The sequence below is a fragment of the Homalodisca vitripennis genome, chromosome 2 (genome assembly GCF_021130785.1).
Source record: "Homalodisca vitripennis isolate AUS2020 chromosome 2, UT_GWSS_2.1, whole genome shotgun sequence".
Classification (NCBI taxonomy): domain Eukaryota; kingdom Metazoa; phylum Arthropoda; class Insecta; order Hemiptera; family Cicadellidae; genus Homalodisca; species Homalodisca vitripennis.
In genome coordinates, this window is record NC_060208.1 from 132536440 (window position 1) to 132559912 (window position 23473).

Here is a 23473-nt window from a genome sequence, read left to right on the forward strand (position 1 = left end):
GCAAAAGAGTTTTTGTATGCCAGTCTAATGTATTCAGTCTGCAGCAGACTTCTGTGCAGTTTATTTTTAAGTTGGTCACTGCTATTTATATGGTAGGCTATTTATATTCTATGGAGAAGGTTTTGCTAACATTGCTTTTGCATTAGAAAAATCTGTAATTTACAATATTAATGTCATTATTTAAATAAAGTTTATCAATTCCCCTCATTATCTTCATTAAATATCACGTCTTGTAAGAATAATATTAATTTATTGAACACCAACTTTAACTAAAATAGTTATTTTAATAGCGATAGAATGTAAAACTATTAAATATGAGGGGAAGTGCTTGTATGGCAATATCTCAATAACAATAAATTATGCAATATGAACTAAGGAAAATCCATTAAACAACCTGTAATGTTTTATAACATTAGTAAATTGTTGTGAAGGTTATTTTAAATCGTTCATACTTACATGTTTTTTTAGGAAATTAAATATATACAAAATTATCTGGTTCTAGTAATATTAACAGCTGGAAATACATAAGTTAAAATTACAGGAAATACAGTTTAAAAAATTTCCACTGTAAATTTTTAATGTGCTAATGGGGTTAAAATCAATGGAAGTTAAGAAACTCACAGTTCTAAAGTTAATGTTCTGTGTTGTTTTAAATGTCTCTTGTAGTTAAAGAAAATTAATTGTTTGTTTGCTTAATTTCATTTTTAATTGCAGCTCTACAAGAATAGGTTGATTACTGGTGTGTTCAATTATGTGGAATCATGTTTCCTTTGTTATCTGAACTCAGCTAATCTATTTGGTGATATGGAGTCTTGTCAAGGATTTTAGTTTGGTAGCTTATTAATACAGATAAAACCAGAATCTCTGTGGTCTGAATTTATTTTCCAGGATGTTTGCTTCCTGGAATGGTGTTACTTTGGTGTGGGCTTTATGTCTAGTTGAAACCGTGAAAGGTTTGTGGCTGAAGATTCACTTATTCTTTAACCTGGTAACTAAATCTCCATTGACACATCTAGTTGAAAACCTTTTGCCCCTTTTTCATCTTTCTGACAGTTTTGTGATTGTGGTTGCTGAACAATAATTTACAGTTTGGCAGACTGACAGTTCATTCATTTTGTCCATTTTTGTATAAAAGAGTTAAGAAAACAGTGAATTATGTAATAAAACATATATGTATAATTGAGATATCTCATTACCACATTTTATTACAATAAAATTGTTTATTAAGGTGTTATATATCGTTGTTGGTAACTCTTAACTGTACTCAAATAATTACTTCAAAATTTATTAAATTTATGTAAGAAGATACATTTGCAAATGTACAGTGTACATTATTCAGACAAACGGATAGACGAATATCAGTATTTTTAAATTTAGTCTATTGTAAGTGTCTTGAATGAGCCCTCTATTCCAAAAAGTTGTTTCGGTTTGTAGACACTCTTCTCCGGCCTCTTGCTTTCATCCACTTTTCGTTTCATGTCTTGGAGAAACCACTCTTGATAGCTTTCTACCTTTTGCTGCCAGGAATCTAAATACATACATTCAAGCTGTAGATTGTTACCAAACACAGACTTTAATATTAATTTTGGAATAATTTGTTGTGAAAAGTAATCATGTGATACACTAGAAGTTTTTAATGTAAACAAGAACATTTGTAATAATGCATAAATTCATTTTTATCATCAAGTATTTATAGAACACAGCTAAGTTTGATGAAGTATGAAAAAAATTACATTTTAAAAATTGGTGCTATCTTTATAACTATAAATATTTATTTGTTTTAAATAATAAATAGGAATAAGAATGTAAAATTTAGTAAACAAAATTCTAATATAAAAAATCAATCAAACATTTTTTTTTAGTTACAAGATACAAGATCGTTTATTTTCCATTAAGTAATACAGTGATTACAATAGGCATCGTCAGTTACATTTTGTTATTATCTACAAACAAGATTGTTCAATATCATAAATAAACATATAGATACACACAAAAATAAATAGCACATATAACACAGACATTATAAAATATTACATAAAATAAATTAACAGTTATTATCAAGTTTGTAAAATTGATCCTGCTAAATCGTTCGTGTCACATGTCATGTACTCCTCAATATTATAAAATGGATTTTCTGCCAACCAACCCTTGTTACGATCCTCATATGTTACAAAAACAAAGATGCATCACTGGCTACAGTTGCTTTCTTGTTTAACAACAATTCATTCTCTATGGAAGTCCTGTATGGTTTTATTTTTCACTGACTTCATATAGGAGGAGGTTTTAGAATTCAACCTGTTTCCATGTTCCCTTTTTTTATGTATGTTCACTAATTTTTCTGAAACTACTGAACAGATTCGGGTGAGACTTTTTTTTAAACAAGGGATGTCACAGAATGGTCCTATTTGAGTTTGTTAATGGATTTGACTAGTATCTTGCCAAATCAATTTTGAAATTAAACATATAAAACCATATGGAAAAGCCAGACAAAGCAATTTGCTTAGATGCGGTTTTCTTAAATTACTCAACTTGCCTCAGAATTACTAGGAAACATCACTTTTCATATTTTGTTTCTAATGGCATCCTTACTGAAGGCAGTATGTAAAATCCGCCCTGAAGTAACAGGACAGGATTGATTGCGGAGTTTGAAATTTTCTATAAGTTACCTTATAGTTTACTGTGGGAAGTTTTTTAGTCTACATCAGGGTTCCAGAAAACGCTTCTATAGGAGTACTTTGAAATGGCATGGACCATCAAGGTGGAATAAAGTGCCTATAGTTGTCTTCCAATGCCCATAAGTTTACTTATAGATCATAGGGGACATATGGTAACTATCCAAATAACCTCTCTATTAGAAGCATTACCAAAAATCTGTTCTTTATTAACATGACAGGATTGAGTGTAACACTGTTCGTTTTTTTTTTTTTGAAGGGGTTTTTATGTCAGTAGTATTTTAGTTGAGGATACTAAACATTTTAAGGGAAATATTTATTGACCTCCCCAGGAATTGAACCCGTGACCTCTTGGTTAGAGAGCCACAGTCTTGCTCCTATGCTACAGTGTTAGAGCCAATATGGAATTCCTGTTGGAGCAATGAGGCAGGATTGAGTGCATGGATTGTGAATTTCTAAATCACATAAGTTACCTCAGAATTACTGTGGGAAGTTTCCTATTTTACATCAGGGTTCAGAAAAGCTCCTGTAGGAGTCTCTTGAATCACGATGTGGAGCAACAATATGGAATGAGATGTCAAGATGTAGTTTTCTTCCGATTATCATAACTTACCTCACTGGTGATAGAGAATGTATTATATTTCATGGGTAATTGTCCAAGTGATATTACTATTGGAGGTAATATAAAAATTTTATCCTGTAGTAAAAAAGTAAACCACTTTAACCCTTTCCGCTCGGAGCGGTAATGTTAGAATGTCCACAGAGATCGGATGGGCAGCAGTGTTGGCCACTGCCATTTCCTCTAGCGCGTGCATTTATTTTTAGAGTTGCCGTCCTCAGAGATCGGATGGTCAGCTGTGCTGTCCGTTGAATAATCCTACTAACGCTCGGATGGACAGCAGCGTTGACCACAAGTTATAAACTCTTTTGTTTTATTCTGACGTATTTTTTTTAATAATACAACGCATTAAGATCAATCAGCTGTTTCATTACAAAGCTTGGAAATTGATCATCTGGTCAATATTGCATTCTAGGCTTTTGTTTTAGTGTGCTTTTATTGTCATTACATTGTCACTAGTGAGTTAACCTACACACATTATTAGAACGGATTGTTTATTATTCTTAGTATTGTGCAATTTTATTAAATATTAGTGTAAATGAAGTATTGTAGATATCAGTGTACATATAACTGTAAATAAAAGTGTAAATATATCAGTATTAATACCTGTATTTTGTGTTTTTAAAGTGATAACGATGAATGAATATAGGTTTGTTGACTGTAGTCCAGGCAGTGTTAGGGACATTCTAAATGGTGAAGATAGTGATAGTTCAGTACACTCAAGTGATGTAGACGAAGATGTGGCAGATGAAACGAACAATGAAGATAATAGTACTGAAAGTCAACATGGACTAGACGAGGAAGCTGAAAATGAAGATTGTGATGGTTGGAGAGAATGGAATGAAGGTGAGGAAATGTCTGTAAAATTCAACTGGACACTCAATAGTGGTTTTAAACCTCAACAGGTGTAAAACCAACAACCCCTTTGCAATTCTTCCAACTTTTCTTTACAGATGAGTTATTAACTGAGATTGTAAAAGAAACTAATCACTACGCCCAAGAAAAGATAATGAAAGTAACTCCATTAAGGAAAAAATCTATGTGGAAGACTTGAAAAGAGGTAACCGTTACTGAGTTTAAGGCTTTTATTGGTTGCTTAATGAACATGGCAATGAACCACAAGCCCGAAGTTGAAGATTACTTTTCAAAGGATTGGGTAGATTATCAGCCCTTTTTTAAGGACATTTTTTCAAAGGAGAGATTTCTTCAGATTTTTTGGAACCTGCATGTTGCTCCTCCTCCTGTTGGTTCCATAGGAGGAACTTTATCCAGATCGGGTAAAGTAAGAAATGTCGTACTTTACCTAGATAAACAGTTTAGAAATGTCTACATACCTAACAGTACAGTAAGTGTCGATGAAAGTACCGTTGGGTTCAAGGGCCGCATTTTGTTTAAGGTATACAACAAAGCAAAGCCTATCAAATGGGGTATTAAGGTATTTGTACTTTCAGATTCTCAGACTGGCTACATTTGCTGTTTAGAGCCATACTTTGGTAAATCAACAACAGACCGGTTGGAAAGACCGGACTTAGGTGCAACAAGCCGAATAGTTCTCCATTTAGTGAATAAACTTAAGGAGTCTTATGGATCTGTTGAAGGGCTCCATACATTTACTGATAGGTATTATACCTAATATGGATCTAGCCCAGGAATTAAGTGATATTAAAGTTCACTTAACAGGGACTATCCTTAGAAATAGGATGGGATTGCCATTGCAGATTCGAAAAAGGAAGTCAAAATCTAACGGCACTAGATCTGTGCTTAAATTAAAGAAAGGCGACATGAAATTTTACAGAAAAGATGATCGTTTCTCACTTGTTCACTGGAAAGACAAAAATGAGGTAACGATATTGAGTACTCTTTACGGCAATGGTACACAGATAGTACATAGGACAAAGAAACAAGGCGTAGTTGAAGAAGTGAAAAAACCTACAGCAGTATGTCAGTATAATAAGTACATGGGGGGAGTGGACTTGGCGGACCACTTTATAGCTTCTTATGGGTTCACAAGAAAGTCCCTTAAATGGTGGAGGAAAGTGTATTTCTGGCTCCAAGAAGCTGCACTAGTGAACGCCTATAAACTGTACAACATGTCTGAAGCCCAGGGTAAAATTTCTCAACGTCAGTTTAGAAAATTACTGGTATTAGAGCTTGTTTGCGATGTAAGGAACACGAATAAAAAAGGAAGACCATCCCAATTGCAAGACATTTCCCGGCTAAATGGGAAACTTCATCTACCATATCCTCTTGAAAGTAGAAAAGTGAAGGATTGCGTTGTGTGTAGCAGCAGAGCACAAGGCGGCACCAGGAAAAGAGTGAAGTTTTATTGTAAAACTTGTGAAAATGAGCCCGGTCTTCACATAGGTGTTTTTTTTTTTTTTAAAGTACCATTCATCTCAGATATTTCAACAACAAGATGACAACTAGACTTCAGTTAAATGTGTACTAGGAACAATAATAAGCAGTTCAATTTTATTTTTTATCATGATATAATTATTTACTGTCACATTATTAATACTCATTTTAACTCATGTTAGTTTATAGATATATAACATTTCCATTGTAATACTTTTCGACTACATTATTATTTACCTTTGGACCTTTAAATCCATTTAACTTTTTAAAAGGCACAGTATCAATGACGCGCTGAAAATAAATCCGAGCTGGTGGAGACGCAACAATGACATGGCTGCCGTGTGCACGCAGGCGCCATTGTGGACAGCACCGCTGCCCATCCGATCTGAGTGGACAGTACGCGCTAAAATAATACGAGCCTACGAGAAGCCATATTTGGTCAGCACTGCTGCCCATCCAAGTGGAAAGGGTTAAAAATTTGTGTGGTATTGGCTTTGATTAAATTTCATTTTGTAAAATTTAAATTATTCTTTACTTTTCAGTTTGTTGAATTTAGTACAAGTATTTTTTTTAGCAGTTTGTTGGTTTATTTATTTTAAAACTATATTATTGTTTCTAGACAGATGTTTAATTTAATAATGTTTTGTCAAGCATAACAATGATTATAAGTGAAGAACATTTTCTTGGTTCTTCTCTAATTTAAATGACTATGTAGGCAGAAATATGTTTCCTATATTTTCTTCCTTGTAGGACACCTTCTCTTAGGATCAGAATCTGGGTATAGACTAAAACTATTAAACAATTAAAAATTGAGAAAGAAACCAATAAATCGACTATTTCGAAATAATTAATATAAAGAAATGTGCTCTTGGAAGACTATCATATTCAGAGACCTGCCTGTTTTGTGTAAGCTTAGCATAACAGTCTGAGAATGTTGATAGACTTAGAACAATGATGTTGGATTCAGTTAGTTATTGGTCTCTGTAAATTGAAGAAACACCAAAGCTCAGAAAGACATGGTGAAAGCCTTCATTACAATAGGAGAAAATCTTTTTCTACCTTTCTATAACATTTGTTAATTAACAGGAAATGGGACATTTAAAATGCCAAACGATCTCAAAATTTTGTAAAATGACACTTTAAAGGTAAAAAAATTGATTGGAAGCACAGTGAGCTGAAATCAACCCACATTGTTAACATTTTATCTAGTTTGAAATTGACATGATTTTGAATAACGTCTATTATTGCTTTTTACGAAGTAACTAAATAAAAAGCTCACCATTAAGACTATCAACCTGACCAGCTGATCCTCCATATTCATCAGGTAACATCTCTCTTGGTACATGATCAAATAGGAAAGGATAGTCTTCTGTTGTTGTTATCATCTGAAACCAACATTTAAAATAAAATCATAAAGATGGCAGAATATATTGTGATTATCATAGTCTTATGATAATTCTAAAATAATAAAATTATTGTGAACCTCACATGTCATGAAGCAATTTTTAAGGCAAGATCATGAGCATGAGCATGAAGTAAGAGTGAGGGATAAGTCATGAAGTAGCATCCACCATCTTTAAAAGCCATCTTGTTTATGTAGAAATTAAGTTCATGCAAAATTTCAAATATATAGCTCCTCTGTTCATTCTCAAAATATCTTGTAGACAGACAGACAGACAGGAGATCAATTTTGACAGGCTTCTGAGTGATAGGGTACATTGATACTCAGCCAGATTACATGAAGCGGCATGTGCCATCATCAGACATAATATATTTTACCTGTGTAAAAATGAAGTTTCATGTTAAACTTTAAACCTAAAGCATTTAATCCATTCTTGAGATATCTTGTGGTCAAACAGACAGATAGGAGAAATTTATCCAATTCCTAGTCATAGGTTTCAATACCGCTCAGCTAATAATCAGCAATACTTCATTGGTATTCAATGTCATATCAATAGAAGCCTACTACTTTTGTATTGTTTATAAATACAATGAAACCTTTTACACTGTTTCATCTACAATTTGGTGCCTGATTTAGAAGATACAAACCTGGTGTAAATAATAAAGACCATTTTAACTATTCTTAACAAGTTTCTAATGTAATATTCATTTTTAAGATTCCATTAAACATCTGTGTGATATTTTAGGTTATAATTTCGAAACTAAACACATTATATAGCAAAATTGTACTCTGTTTGGTTCTACTACATTCCATTACACAATCACTAAGTAACTAAATAACTGCTATTTTATAAGTGTGACAAAAGAATATACAACCTGTATGTATATGTAATTTCAGCTTAACTAGATTTATATTTTGAGAATTAAAAATATAGATCCTATCTCCAGGATTTGAATAGACAAACATTTGTTTGTAACCTCTTCGAGATTTCATAAGGATCCTTGAGTTTCATATGGAATACATCTAAAATCATTTTGGATGTCCTTTTCATTGTATAGTTGTATGTGTTATCATTGATATTACTTGTTTTAAGACTGTTAGATTGGACTGATTTGTAATAAACCAGTAATTTGAGTCAAAAATAAAAATGATATATTGACTTATCATATTATAATGCACACGTCAGATACTGTAGTAGCACTCATAGAATCGGAGGCAAACTGCTTTTTCTAACTGTTGAAGCTCATATTATACTTTAGTTTTATGTCATGAATAAACATCAAATTCAAAAGATTTTACTTACCCTTTGTACAAACTTTTGTTTCAAGATTCGTTTTACAATGCTGAGTACAGGTTCTATGATTGAAGAAAGGTTGATAAATATGATCTTCTTGTATCTCACTGGTAAACTCTCCTGGAAAAGGCACAATACACTTTTAGTAACCTCTGTGATTAGTAATTTTTTGGTTCTTAGATTATATGAAAAGAAATTTATATGATGGCTGTTTGCTTGCTCTAAAAATTTAACTCTAAAAGAACACGCTTTATTCTAGAAAGAATTTTATAGCCACACTAATCAAAGTTACACGTACACATTTTAATGTCTTTTTTTGTAGCTTGACCTTTCAAATTCTGCCAGTAGAATTTCATGACTCATCACCCAAGGCCAAATTTTCTGTAAAATATAGAATTGAAAGTTTGCTTACAATTAGTTTACAGGTTAAAGGAGAAATGTAACTTATTATCATTTTGATTTTTGAAGTTTAGAGGTTAAAATAAAGTAATAAATTTGAAATAAGTTACATTAAAGTATTGACTTTGGGAAGATTGTGGAGAACACTCATCAGGCTCTTATCTGTTGTTACCATACTAACATCACTGTAACTGTGAAACTAACAACTTCACTTCCAAGGATACTAAGGGCACAATTGCTTTTTTTACAAGTGTCTGAAAAATCTTTAAAAAATTCTAGTCACTATGAAGTTTAAAATTCCAGTTTCTAATGTTTTTACACAAACAAATCAGTATAATTTTGATAAACAGATCAGTACAACAATGAAAATTTGAAACCAGTTTAAAAGACAAATGTTTTGTGACTAAACATTAGTCAAAATGTAACCTGGGATGTTAAAAATATATTAAAACTTGTTCAGAAATCAAATTTTAAACAAGAATTCATCAGGGATATTATTTTTTGGAAGCCAGCTTAATGAAATGATCTTGAGTTTTAAACCCATAAGAACAATATTAAGTTTGAAACACTTTTAAGCCATCATTTTATATTATAGAATTATGGGAGGTATCTACATTTTTACAGATGTGATCAATACACCTTCAGTTTTTAGTTTTGTTTGTGAATGATAAAATGCTTAAGAATTTTAAGCAATAACAAGCAATAAACATATCAAAAAACTAAAATACTTTTGGATACTTGCATAAATCTTGGAATTTTATTAATTCACATTTATTCCACATATTTAATTGTAACAATCAACATCATATTTGTATGAGAATAAAAAGGAAAATTAGAACTGTTTAAGATACAAGCTATGTCTAATTAACTTTTCTTTAAAAATAACAAAAAAGGTAGACTGAAGCAAACTTTATAATTGTATAATATAACTCGAAATACAAAAAAAATAATTTATTCATTTAAAAAAATGTTAATGATTTTATTGTACTAAATATTAGGTTTTAATTTTTTACTTAATTATAATTAACAATCAATGGTCATACAATCTCATTTTTAATAAGCTTTTTGTGACACTGTTTGTGTTCATTTCTATTTGAACATTCTCGAATAAAGTTTCTTAATTGAATCGCATTTGTTTGAAGGTCTTTGTAGCCAAGGTCTAGGTTTCAAGAGTTACTGAAGTGTTTCTAAACCCGTGGGTTGTTGGGTGAATTGATATGGATGTATGTGGTTAGACATTCTACCTCCTTAGCTTTTAAGACTTTAAACAGGTTAACTGAAACCCATTTCAAAATTCTGTTATACTATCTCTTTTTGAATCACAGAGTGTCAAACCTATATGTCATCAAAACATTTAACTATCCCTGGACTCCTGAGAATATTGACCAGTATGGCTTGAAAATTTAATCTCAGAACAAGTTTATTTCAGTGAAGATATTCAATAACAGTTCTTAGACAATGATTAATTGTGTTTCCCGAAATCTGTGATTTTTTCTATTTGTTCTTAGTTAATATTATATATGGTTCAATATCATGAAAACAAAGTTTGATATAGGAGATTTCCAAAATATGTTTGTGTCCTGTAACAAATTCAAAAACGTCTTCCAAGTATTACTCACATTACCGCAGTGTACGTATTTCTTGAGCACTGGCAGAGTGACAGCTTGCAACTGTCGGAAGGTGAAGTGTCTACAGTCGATGATGATGATGTCTCCTGCCCAGTAGTTGTCCTCATGGAATCTCACATCGTACGAGGACAGGACTTTGATGGCGTTTGTTGTAAGGTTGAAGTCGTTTCCATCGTCTGGTACAGGATTCATCCGATAGATGGATACTCGATAACCTTCTGGTGTCATTCCCGGCAAGACAATATACTGACTAAACAAAGAACATTTATAGATAATTTTAAATTTTGGTAGGTACTGATCGACAAAGTTAAACTAATGCCTGTAAAAAATTATAATTGCTTGTTGTATTCTGATCAAGATATATATATATATATATATATATATATATATATATATATAAATCAGAAAGTAATGTGTATTAGAGTCTTATAATAATATTGTTACAATGTTCAGCATCAGAGCACTCAACTTCAGAACAGACTTTACTGCCTCGTATGTCCCTAGTAACAGAAATAAACCACACCGTGATTGTTTCTCTAATATTTCAGCATGATAGGTCATTTAGATATGTAACTCTTAGTTCTTTTACAAAAATTCCTCCCCAATACTATTAATTATTTTGAACAAGGTAAGAGCTTATAGCTCCAGCTTATATATCTCATAGCAAGCTTCGCTTAGAATAGAAGTGAGGACATCCCATGGAGGGACATGCACCTTCATAAAACTCAATCTTGTCTATTTAGTAATAAAGCTTCATTAAAAAATATCAAGTTTATAGTTCAATTTCTTTTCTAGGTATTCTGCGAACGGACAGGATATAGAAAGGAAATTTTACTGACCTCCTGAGTGATAGACTTTGCTGATGCTCAGTCAATTGAATATATAAACAAAATTTAAGGACTTTACTAGGATACTTTAAATTAGTTTTGAAGAGTTTTTTTATAACTTACAGCTTTTTTCTTAAACGTTTGACAGCAAACTTAAAACTTTAAATTCATACATTCTACCAGCTTCTTCTTTTGGAATCAAATGCTTAATTTATGAACAAACACTCCAATAGTTAAGAATTTATATTTTTGTGAGGTCTTTTAAATTCATAGTATCTATGAATAAATTGTAGTACCAGTATTTTATTAAAAGGCAATATACAAGGTGTTTGAAAAGTCTGGGTACGGCTTAATATTTTACAAACCATAGCAGATAACATCTATAAACTTTGCACAGTGTCATATGGCCTTGTAAACTATTTTTCCTTGCTATTACCATGACATGCCAACCATGGGGGGACGGCCCACAGAGGAAAACATGGAAATCTTAAATTAAAGCATGGGTCGAGTGATACCTCATTTTAAAGAGCTCACTTAGAAGAGTTGAATGCCGCCTACCGCATCTCAAAAGGTTTATCCAATCAGAAATGGCGGGTTGTTTTAGGTACACATTGTGAAGTACATTATGCGCTGCCATTTCTGACTGGATTGTCGTATTTTGATGCGGTAGGCGGCTTATTTTTTTGTTTAAATTTCTTTGGGGGATTTTTTGAACACTTTATAACAGATTATCTACATGTATAAAGTTTTTTTATTCAATTTTGACTGAATATTAATTAAAAATAATTTTAATCTGTTCCTGAATCAGTAAAACTAATAAGAAAACAGACTTGTGAATTCCTGAAAGTAAGAAATATCAGAATGTATGTCACAGATGTACCCAAATGTATAAGAACAGAATATGTTTGATTAATTTATAAAATGCTTCTCCTCCAATTCTGAATACAATTAATTTATATAAAAATTTATGAAGAGTAGTTTTTTTAACTGACAAAAATTTGTTCCGTTGACGAAAGGTGGGATCGCAGGGATCTCTGCTACTGTAGAACTCTGGGCAAGATGTTCTATTGGAGAGATAAGCATCCAAGATCTGCTTGGAGCGTTCTAGACTGTTCTTGCACCCAACAATGAAAGTGGTTAGCATTCTGTCATCTGGAACATATATTAAACACTGATAAGAAGGGTTTTGGTTCTGTTCAATAAAAGTGTGTGTGTTAAATCTAAGAATTATTGTATGTGTTTTAGATGTACTTGGTGTTATATTAGTTCATTGGTTTCTCCATGAGTAAGGCCAAACATGTTAATAGTTCAGATTCTACGGTAACACTCCTTTCTTCTTACTAGAAATTGTTTACTTCATCCTCCATACGTTAAGCAGGAGAAAGTATGATGATGGCAAAAAGGTCATTGTTAGTTCTCAATGGAAATATTTGTTATCAAACCCCTGAGTAAAAGAGTGGTGTTAGGAAATATATTTTGGTGTTAGTGTAATTATTGACCAAACAAACATACTAATTTGAATAAATTTGGTATACAGGAATAGTTAGTAATTGATTTGATATTTTTTTAATTAGTTTTTTTGAACACAGTTTTCATTTTGTTTTATCTTATCTACACACTATGTTCTTATGAAAGCAAACTGCTTAAAATACCTGTTTAGTAATATATTAAACACCTGTATTATTTATTGTCTAGTATATGTCTATGAAAGTGGCATAATGTTTACTAAAGTGTGAAAACTGTTTTTTAAACAAAGATTTTATTCCCATCTTTGTATCAAATACAGTAGATACCATGGAGGCACAAACATTTTCTCAATCTAGACCTTCCAGAATGAATAAAAATAAATTTCAATGCACTTATGAGCATATATGTTTATCCCATGAGCATTATACAATAGAACCCTAAACATAGAAATAACTTCTGCTTCCCTATTAATTGATAAAATTAATTGAAAACTGTAATAAATTTATATGGAGGAAAAACTATACAACTTAAGAGCGTAGAAGTAATGCTATTATAGGAGTAACGTCTTCAAATTTTATGAAGGGATAGTGTATTAGTTTAATGAAATCTACCTATTGTAATCAGTTTCATGGGGAGTGTCCAGGAGGATTTAGCATTTTCTCTCATCATGACCTCTAGAATTTACTACAATCCGATATACATTTGTGTCTGTGTGTGTGTGTGCGTACATTGTAAAAAATTATACATTTTAAAAATATAATAGGTAATTGTAAACAACTTTTGTTAATTTATTTTCAATATCTCTTAAGATTTCAAGATGGTGGCCATTCAAAGTTTGGAAAAGGAATGCTTATATATAACAGTTATCATGCATTTTAGACAAAAAGTGTTTTAAAATTCTCAGGTTATTTACAATAATGTTTGTTCTTGATGATATCTTGTAAGATTTCCAGATAATGGGCGTACAAAGTCTTAAGTAGTATGTGGAAATAATTGTATACACGATAAGTACCATAGTTTTTAATAGAATCAAACTACACTTGATACAAAAGCAATATTCGTATGTAGCTTGAATAAGTTCATTAGTCGGTCTTAAACAATAAAAAATTTCAAGATGGTGGCCATTCACATTTTGGTAAAACCTTCATTTAGGATATTTCACAGCATGAATCAAAATTGACACTTTTCTTTTAATTATCAATTTCAGGTAACAGTATTCTTACTTATTTTTTGATAAATCTTAAGGTTTCAAGATGGTGGCTGAAGTATACAATTGAACTGTTATGAGTTTAATATGTTTACAAACATAATTTTGGATTAATTGTAACTAAATAAAGTCCTAGTTTTACAAAAAAAACTTCACTGTTGTGCAAATTAAACATTTAAACTAATAATACTAATTAATATGATCATAAAATGAAGAGCTGAAGCTGGGAAAATCTAACATGGTTTATATTGGTGATTGAATGGATATGCTCATATAGTCATTTTGATTTTAGTACATTTTTTGCATCCATGCTACTAAAGTATAAATTTAAATTTAAAAATTAAATATCCGTAAAGAAAAGTCCTTTTTTGTAGATTTTGCCTGATATGTTAAGTAATAAAGCTATAAAGCAAAATGTTTAAATATATCTAATGCAATGTTTAGATAAGTATAAAATGTAACTTACTCTATAAAGTAGTGCATACAATTCTAATTCCAGTGAAAAATTAAATGTTCTTGTATTAATAATTAGTAGTTTTTACATAAAAATTCCACTTTAGATCAAATAAACTCTATAGTATAAGTTTGGAAGTGTCAATGATGAGCAAATAGATCACAATGGTATATTGTTGTAAGATGGAGAAGTTAGGAATATCAATTTTGGAAACATGAATACAAAAATAGAAATAATAAAATGTTGAGCAAAATCAACTCATAATAGTTAAATAATAATTTTTAAAACTAACGTCACTCAAGATAGAAGTCAGCCAAGGACAACTGCCTGATAGTGTAACCTTGTAGTATCAAGCTTTGTAATGAAAAAACTAATTTAAATGGCTATTTGCCTTAAAACAACAAGTACAAATTAATGCCATGTTGGAAAAATGATCTTGATTCATTTCAAAATTGTTTGGTCATTTTGTTAACCTTAATTACAGCAGGTTGTTACTTATTTTATTTTAAATCTTGAAAGTTTGGTAGTGAGGGTAAAAATACCCTTATTTTCAAATGAGGTTCATTTCCATCTTTTTTTAAGATTTAAGAAATAAGTGTTATCATGTATTTATGTGTGTATTTATGAACACTTCATAATCTACATTTATAATCAGACATTTATGAATGAGTGTGATTGCAGTTTTCAAATGTTCTCTTACCCAAGTCATGCGGGAGGTGAGGCTGGGACAACAACCAGTCTTTTAAAGATTTTGTATCTCTTTGGAGTTGACTAGAGTTCAAGTTGATATCCTTAAATATCCTCTCCAGTTGTTCCTTTGTGGGTGGAGTTAGCTCCATCGCTTGGATGTACTAAACAAACAAACAAAATAATATAACATAACATTCTGAGAAGATTAAATGTTCCAATATCAAATGCTATAACTTGTACGAGTATTACAATTATAAAAATACTAAACACACGTTTATTAAGAAATGGTTCCTTGTAAAGGGATGATTAGAGTATAAATCATTAGCTAAAGGTAAATTTTTTTGACACAGCTTATATATCATTAATAATAATATTGTTTACCCATTGCTCTTACGGTATTGCTATAGTTATGATTTCTTTAGAGCATCATATTCTACAGCCATCTGAGCTTCATCTCTTACTTCTGTGAGATGGTGTTACTGGTTTTTAAAAGTACAACTGTGAAAAAATATGAAAAACTAATGGAGTATACATAATAAATTATCCACATCAAACACTGAAACACAGTGGTAAACTTGTCCTGCCAACTGTCCGTCATACTTCAATAGTCAAGGAGGTATTATACAACAAACGTCTTCTATTGTCTTCTATTAGCCGTACTAGAGGTTAAACTAAACACTTCCTTGATTATTCAATTCCTAGTTGGTTGCAAGGAAAACAAGCAAAGGACAAGGATTTGCTTATCTAATAATCAGTGATAGCAATCTGAAGGCATTTATTTCTGCATTAAAAGTCCTGTTTCTCTATACTTCATATATTTCATTGGTTTTTTTTAAATTTAATTGTTATGTTTGTCTTTGTGGTTACCTTTTTCTTCATACAAAGCATAATAAAAGTATTATGGGAGTTTGAAAAATAATTTTAGTTTTAAATACAAAATTTCTTTTATGGCACCACTACCTTAATAAAACATGTATTATGTGTAGGTACTTAATGTTAACGAAAGAACAATTTTGAAAGTTTGCATTTATGAATACTTATTTAATTGTTTTTTGAAGCAACAAATAATAATTTTTACCTAAAAGTTATAGTTATGGTTCTAAAAGTATTTTTTTTAAATTGGAAAAAAAATTCGAATGAACTCTCACTACTTATACTCTTTTCAAGAGTTAAAAATGGCATAAACTTTGTAATCTTAATAATTGATTAAATTGGTGATATGAAATATGTTGCCAGCTACATTAGGAGGGAAGATATGATGTTTAATAACCCTTATAAACATTCTAAATTATGTTTTATTTTGTGAAAGAAACTGATTATTATATTAGTTACATATATACAAGCTTTCTATAATGTACTGGTAGTGTAAAATTTGCAAATGTAGTATAGTATGTAGTAACATGTAGTACAATGTACAAATGTAGTACATTAGATTATTTTGTGTACTTCTGTGATCAGTGAATAGATTTCATGTGCAATGCTCTAAAACCACTTTTTTGTCTGTGCATGAGTATCTATTGTCCTATTTTTGTTTCTTATTTCTACGGCATCAATGAGTACTGACTGTTGATTTAAGTTATATTGGTGGCATCCAATACAGAATAAGAGAGCTGAGCTTTCTTGTGACTTGTGCTGGGAATTGTATTGGTACCATTGACTATATGAATTGTAAGTCAGTAATTTCCATGCCTTTTTGACCTTTATTTAAGGTCATATCTGTACTTAGCTGGTTTAAGATGCAATTATCTTTTCTCTAAAGCTGACCTCCTTTTACGTAAACTTTATTTTGTGATTCAGGATTTTATATTGTATTTGTAAACTACTTTTAAGTATACCTTTGTGTGTTATTACTATTATTGGTAACTCAAAACAGATTTTCTGTTTGTTTTCATGCATGAAGACTGTATCATTGCATGTGTCAGTGTTTCAAACTGAGTTCAGATGTTAAGACAGAAATGCTTCATAACAATCTCAAATATTGTTTTGTAGAACAACTGGACGAGCATTCAAACTTAAGAAACAGTAATGGATCATACTATTGTGTGCCAGAAAATCTGTGGTTTTTATTTATAACATTTGGTATTAGCACTAGCATTGTTGTTATTCCACATACAATAATTACTAATGAAATGTGTAATGTATGGAATATGATACCAACTAAATTAGGAGGGACAATATGTTGCTTTCTGTTATCAAAGAATTTCTCTAAGATTATCTTATCTGAAAATTTGGCTATAAAGTATATTATAGATTCATATCCATGTATCTCAAGTAAAGCACATTCTGTTTTCTAGCAATTCTTGTACTTCTCAGTTTGTTCTTTTAATGCCAGTGACTTTGAAAGACTTTTTGGGAACATTTATTTAATTAAAAAGTACATAGCCAAGATGAATGACTTTAATACTGTGTGCTATAACTGTGATGACCTTTTTTAGTTTTTACTCCTCTCTCTGGGATTAGATCCCTTTGGCTGATGGATTATTAGATATTTTCTTAGCTAGGATGTCACTTTGGGGCTTAATATCTTAAAGCTCATTCTTTTGAATTATGACCATACAACTTCAGCCCTGGTGGTTTTTCATTTGTTGGGGAGGACCAGAATTATCTTTCTCTTTAGATATCCATCTATGGTGGTACAATAGTTTATTGAGAATCTAATACACCGAATTTGTTCACTTATCAACGGCCAACTTGAGTTTAAAGCACCAGTATTAAAATTTTACAATTGTATGATATGGTTATTGCAATACTGTCTATATTGCCCTAAGGCTTTTAACTCGTGTAGTGTTTATATCTATGTGAATTATATACCTATGAAAAGAAGGCTAATAAATCATCCAAAGAAAGAATTTTTATGTTCATAGGGAATAAGTGGCCTGGATGCTATCAAGTCTATTTTGGTGTAGTTAAAGAAGTAAAAGTAATAGTGGACCACTTTATTAGAGAACATGCTAGTAATCTCAAAAATGACCTGATTTCTAACATAACCAACTTTAAAAAAAGTAATAATTAATGCTGTGGGAAGATTATCTCCAGTTCTGGTTGGCAGTGTTGATGATGGAATTGTTACAAACACAAGTAATACAGTAGTTGGTGAGTATTCTTAATTAAGGGTTTGTTGCTAATTCGGCAGTGTCTCGTGGTGCTGATTTGGCATTTTTATTTTGTGTTGATTTTTATTAACAACATAACATTTGTCCTGAACTGGGATTGTTGTATTAGGCACCAGGTCCTGTTGCTGCCTGTACGGACTGTACTTTTTGACACTAATCCATGTTACAGGTTTATATAACTTTTCAACAATATTCCAATTCAACACTATAAAAAGTCAATAATTTTCTACGTTAAAACGCTAAAATACAACACATACGTTTCAATAATATTATGACTCAGCATTGTTACACATTCCCCTCCAGATTCCAGGAGTCAAGTCTGAGACAGAGACGGATTTCAGACACAACACTGAGCGGAAGGTAAAATTGAGCTAAACTTAACATTCACAAGCACTTCTTGTATAAAAAGCAAAATCTCTGTAGATTTTTACATATTAGAGCTTGAATATAGACTGAAACAAAACTAAAAATAATTAGACCTTTTTGTGCCAAAATGTTAATAGTTTAACTATTAGAGTGTTATAACTACTAATATTCTTTCTTAAAACTATTTAATGACTTTAATTAGCATTTCTTCAATTATTGACAACCCGTTTTAAAACATATAGAATTCATGATTACTATATTCTGTGCTAAATATGACATTTTTAGTATTTTATGTTAAACCAGTTTTCAAAATTGTGTCGATATAACGCAAATTAATTGTGCATCTTGCTTCTTACATTATTAAAATACACTGCTGTTTAAAAGACTCAGTTGACTTGTCAATTGATCTCAATCATTTATAATGCAACTTGTTTTCCGAGTGAAGTTCGCGTTTCTGTTTATGCATTTTGCCACCAACATTACTAAAATACACTGTAGCTTGTATTGTTAGATTATTTTTAGAAATACAATTGAAAGATGTAAAATATATGGTACACTTGGCCTGTTAATAATAATGGTGAACATAATCCTTTACATTACAGTCTGTTCATAAAATAATGTTCGCGTTTTATATTTAATTTTAGTTTGTAAAGTAAAAATTATAGTAAGCGGAATCGGAGATCCACTGTACATAAGGCGATCAATTCTCTTTATTTTGATTTTTGCTCCATGAATTTTGCTACGTATTTCGCTGCAAATTCCGCCACTTTGGTTCATATTCAACGCACTATCATTACCACCAGTGAGATTCCCGTAAAAGTGTTAAAGTCGAGTGAACCGTCTCATCCATTCGTTTCTCTTTCCAGAAACAACATGTAGTACGGCCTTGACCTATATTCTCGGCTGAGATGCCTCAACACCATAGTACAAAACTATTACACAGTGAACTGTCAGCCGTAGCGTCGCTGTTCACTACTATTACACACAGAAGTGTGTTTGGAATAGTTGACCTAGACGTTGTTAGGTTATATATAAATAGAGCGTAAAACACGATTTTGTAATGCGAGCACATAAGCCGGTTGGTATCCCGGAGTTAAGTGAGAGCCGGTTATATGGTGAAAGTTGTAGCAACTCGTCTGGCCACTGACAGAGGGAATCGAATTTCAGAATGTACGTTTATTTACATTTCGTGTTTTAGTATTTTAAAATATCCAAAATCAAGAACAATGAATGACAAGTGAAGAATACATAAATATTCATAAATTGTTAAAGTGATGACCACTTACGTCCCCGTTTTGACACCAGCGATGGACATAGTAAGGTACGCAACACACATTCTAAATTAACGACCACTCAGTTAAATAGAAATAATGGGTAGTAGTGCTATGATAATCGGAATACTCGGTCTAGTTGAGGGAATATTGTTAAAATGGAAGTGTGTAGATATTAAGCCTATCCGTTTATCGTTGTTAATTTGTAGATATATTCATGAAACATATCATAATGATAAATTCAATTCAGTTTCATCATAAGATCAGTTTAGTCTAAGTCTAAAGTTAAATACGCTTTACCTTAGTCTGATGAAGCGAAATGTAGTCCAGTGTTCGCACCACAAGATAGCGCGGCCGGCCTCTGTCTGTCCAGTGCGGTGTGCGGCTGGGCGCTTGAGGTCAGTGATAAGGTCTGTGAAGTAACACCGCAAGGCGGGACTCTGACATCAGCTGTGACGTCACAAGTTACGATCGCGACGAGGCAGCGTTCTTCCGCTTACAAACGATATCATTGTGGGCAAGGCCGTGGATTGGCGAGATGGGCTGATAATTGATCAAACAATGACTCCCCTAAATGTACACTCGTAAGAAACTTAAGTTAAGACTGAATGTTGAATCACTTTAAACAGGGAAGAGTTATTTTATCTTGTGTATTGTAGATCTGTAGAATCATTCATGTTGTTGATTGATATAACTTAATAATTTATCCATACGATTGGGTTGAACCGGCATCGGAATTGTTGTGCTGACGCCATTGTGCTGATGAGATAAAGTGCCAACCTCATATGATGTCACACTATTTCACTCTGTGTCACTTTTCGCCGTTCTGACGCAGACGGTAGTTGCGCCAGCAGGTAGGTACGTCATTGAGATCATGGTTGGTTTCCAACACTCCGGATGATCAGCGCTGCTTGGTATAATAATGAGATCTGTTATGGTCTACTTTTTAAGCATCTTCAGTTAACCACATCCATAATCCTTAGTTTCTTCCAAACTATTGTGCAATTTTGGGGAAACCCTAGAATTATTTGAGAACACACCCCATACTAAATTAACGGAGATACTTTTCATGCATTGGTTGAAGTTTGACAGGTCGCATGATGACAGGTTGATCTCTGACAGGCCTGGGTTGTAATGGCTATAAAATATTGGTGTTTTAGAGGCGTATATGATCATCATGCCAATTTACAAATGTCACTTAGTTCTTACTTTTTGTCCAGGTTGTTCTTTGATATGCTTTTTATTATGTATGAAACTGAAAATGCATATTTGATGTTCATCGTTAACTGGCAAGCAAATAATTTGTCAGACTTAATTGGTGATAAGCCTTAAATTCTTGTTAATTGTTTGTTGATTACTCCTAATCCATTTTGGCTTCACAGATTTCCCATCTGTCCCGTTTAACAGCTGTCAGTGAATTTCCTATTCGTTGGTTGTACAGTATCCCACAGTATCCCATAAGGAGTTTTTGCTTCATATATTGCCAATCAATCTTCACTAATGCACCATTCAAATATTTAACTAGGTCTTCAAGTTTTGGGCTACATCTAATTTATTCTAGATGACGGCGCAATCGCTATTAATCTCAAACCTTTTACTCGGCATCTCAGTGTTACTATCTTTCTGCTTCAGTTACAACCCAGGTTGAGATTATGTGCACGCACAACAAGAGGAAAGTAACATTTGAATGTCCATTGATGAGCTGTTTTCAGCGTCAGAGACTGTCGCTCATGTGACAGTAAAAACCAATAATTAAATATTAAAATGCCCAAACCTTTCGACGACATCCCACGAGATATAATTCGACGGGTTTTACAAAGGGGCTCGCACTTTGTCTAGAGAGACCGCTCATGCTCTAGGTCAAACTGTTCTAAGTAATGAAACTAAATCTTACTCTAACAAATCATAATTATTGTAAACAAAATACACCCCACATGCTATGACTAAAAGTTTTGATTTTAACCCCTCACACTTCCACCTCTATCAATCACAAGTGGTGGGAGTTATTAATACGTGTTAAAAAACAGTTTTATCTGTCCAAGCGTGTACGGGTACGTGTAGCAGCCCAAACCGGTCATGTCTTGAGTGATAATTGCTAAGTCACCTATCGGCCTCGTGGACGAGTTAAACTGATTTACTATGCAAAATGGAATTTGTTTATGTAGACTGGTCAAACTGAAACGCTAAAAACTTTTCACATAAAACTCAGTCACTCACGTTATACTTTGTTTCTTAAATCCATACAATTACTTTAGCAACATCAGTCTCGTAATTTGTTCATCATTCACGTACTAGTTTTCTATCACTTTATCATTATCAACACTTCATATCAATATTACACGATTTTCTCTATTTAATTCACATTCGTGAATCTTCTAAAAAGCTATAGTAATGTATCAAATGACCATTTCCTTCGAATGATTCATGTACAGATTATCATACAAACGACATAAATATATTAACTGTAATTTCGGTTAATTTTCTATTTTCTTTCGCGATCTAGAAATGTTATTTGGGAAATAGTGGGTATTTTGAAAGGATAAGTGACAACATCGATTCTTTTTAAAGTCACGCCCTAGTACAATTTCCAATCCAATTTCTCACTTAAGTTTTAGTTTCTTTGTTGTGCACGCGCAAGATAACAGTTTTGTTGATATATGCCTGATATATATCCCTTGATATATGTTTGTTGTAGAAGAATCAAAACTAGTTGGTTCCTTGTGGGAAATTCACTGGTTTGTTCTGTTTAATATTTAAAATACTGGAGCTCATAAGCCGTATTAGGAGGCTGTGGCAGTAACTACCCCATACACATTATTGTGCTAAGCTGTCATCAGAGGCTTATAGAGATGTGTAGCCTTATTAAAGACGGGATTAGAGAGACAATAGCCCTCAATGGGCCAGTATTGACACCAGCAGTGCAAAATGTGACGGTTCAGCTGTGGAATGTTGAGTCATCATATCGTCCAAGAGTCCGAGGGGTGGGGTTGTTCCCCCTCCCGGGCCTCCCTTGGCAGTCTTGAAGGATTTCTACGATGAGTTTAAGGCGATAAAGAGAAAAAGGACCACACTATCTCTATGTAAAGGTCTTATTAGATGAGAGATATTGGTTAGAGCAAAAATACCTATCTCCCTTGTGTACATGAGTGACTAATCGCGGCGCTGGGCAGTCTGTATTATTAGCTGGTGCATCATAATAGAGTTATCCGCCTTCCCAGGGGCACCCGTTTATATAGGCACGGCCCTGGACTGTTTTTGATATGAAGCACTACTGTTTGTTTTGCGGCAAGTTTTCATCAAGTGTCACTTTGATTTTCCGTATGCCGGAATGAAGTGCTCGAGTAGCTCGGGGAGTTTCGGATTCAAAGGTCGCGGGTTCAAGCCTGGCCGTGTGGCCTATCACTCAGTCAACAGGTCGAGGTTCGGAAGTCACTTTTAGCTCTTGATTCATTTTATTTATATAACAAAATAGGTCACATTTCTGTGGCGATGTGACTTGCGGCGTTTAATTGGAAATGCTTATACTTTGAAACAAAAACAAGCGTTGGAATGCTGTAAATGTAGCGATTACACACATAAGTATTTCTTCACGCTGAGTTCGAGTGGGCAGTTGCTAACATTTGTAGTTGAAAACGAGAAAATCGAGGGATAGACCACGGGTGCAATCTTTTATAGGTCTTGTAAATCTCCTCATACGGGGACATAAAAT

General features: G+C 32.5%; 2 protein-coding genes across 4 annotated transcripts in view; one reads left to right on the forward strand and one right to left on the reverse strand.

Moving 5' to 3' along the window:
• The window catches only part of LOC124354747 (COBW domain-containing protein 1-like), a 225382-nt gene that overhangs the window by 138913 nt on the left and 62996 nt on the right, over window positions 1-23473 (forward strand). The gene's annotated exons all lie outside the window — the stretch shown is intronic.
• Window positions 1154-23473, reverse strand: part of LOC124354753 (alpha-tocopherol transfer protein-like) — a 43332-nt gene continuing 21012 nt past the window's right edge. For 2 of the 3 annotated variants that reach the window (XM_046805436.1, XM_046805435.1), the window contains exons 2-7: window positions 15025-15175; window positions 12189-12348; window positions 10361-10619; window positions 8352-8462; window positions 6926-7031; window positions 1154-1528 (exon numbers count right to left, since the gene is read on the reverse strand). In XM_046805436.1, the coding sequence (XP_046661392.1) occupies window positions 1374-1528; window positions 6926-7031; window positions 8352-8462; window positions 10361-10619; window positions 12189-12348; window positions 15025-15163 (930 nt within the window). In that variant the 5' untranslated portion in view covers window positions 15164-15175 and the 3' untranslated portion in view covers window positions 1154-1373. Of the gene's footprint in view, window positions 1529-6925; window positions 7032-8351; window positions 8463-10360; window positions 10620-12188; window positions 12349-15024; window positions 15176-20064; window positions 20520-23473 lie in introns of those variants that run through there. The other variant, XM_046805434.1, reaches the window with a different exon arrangement.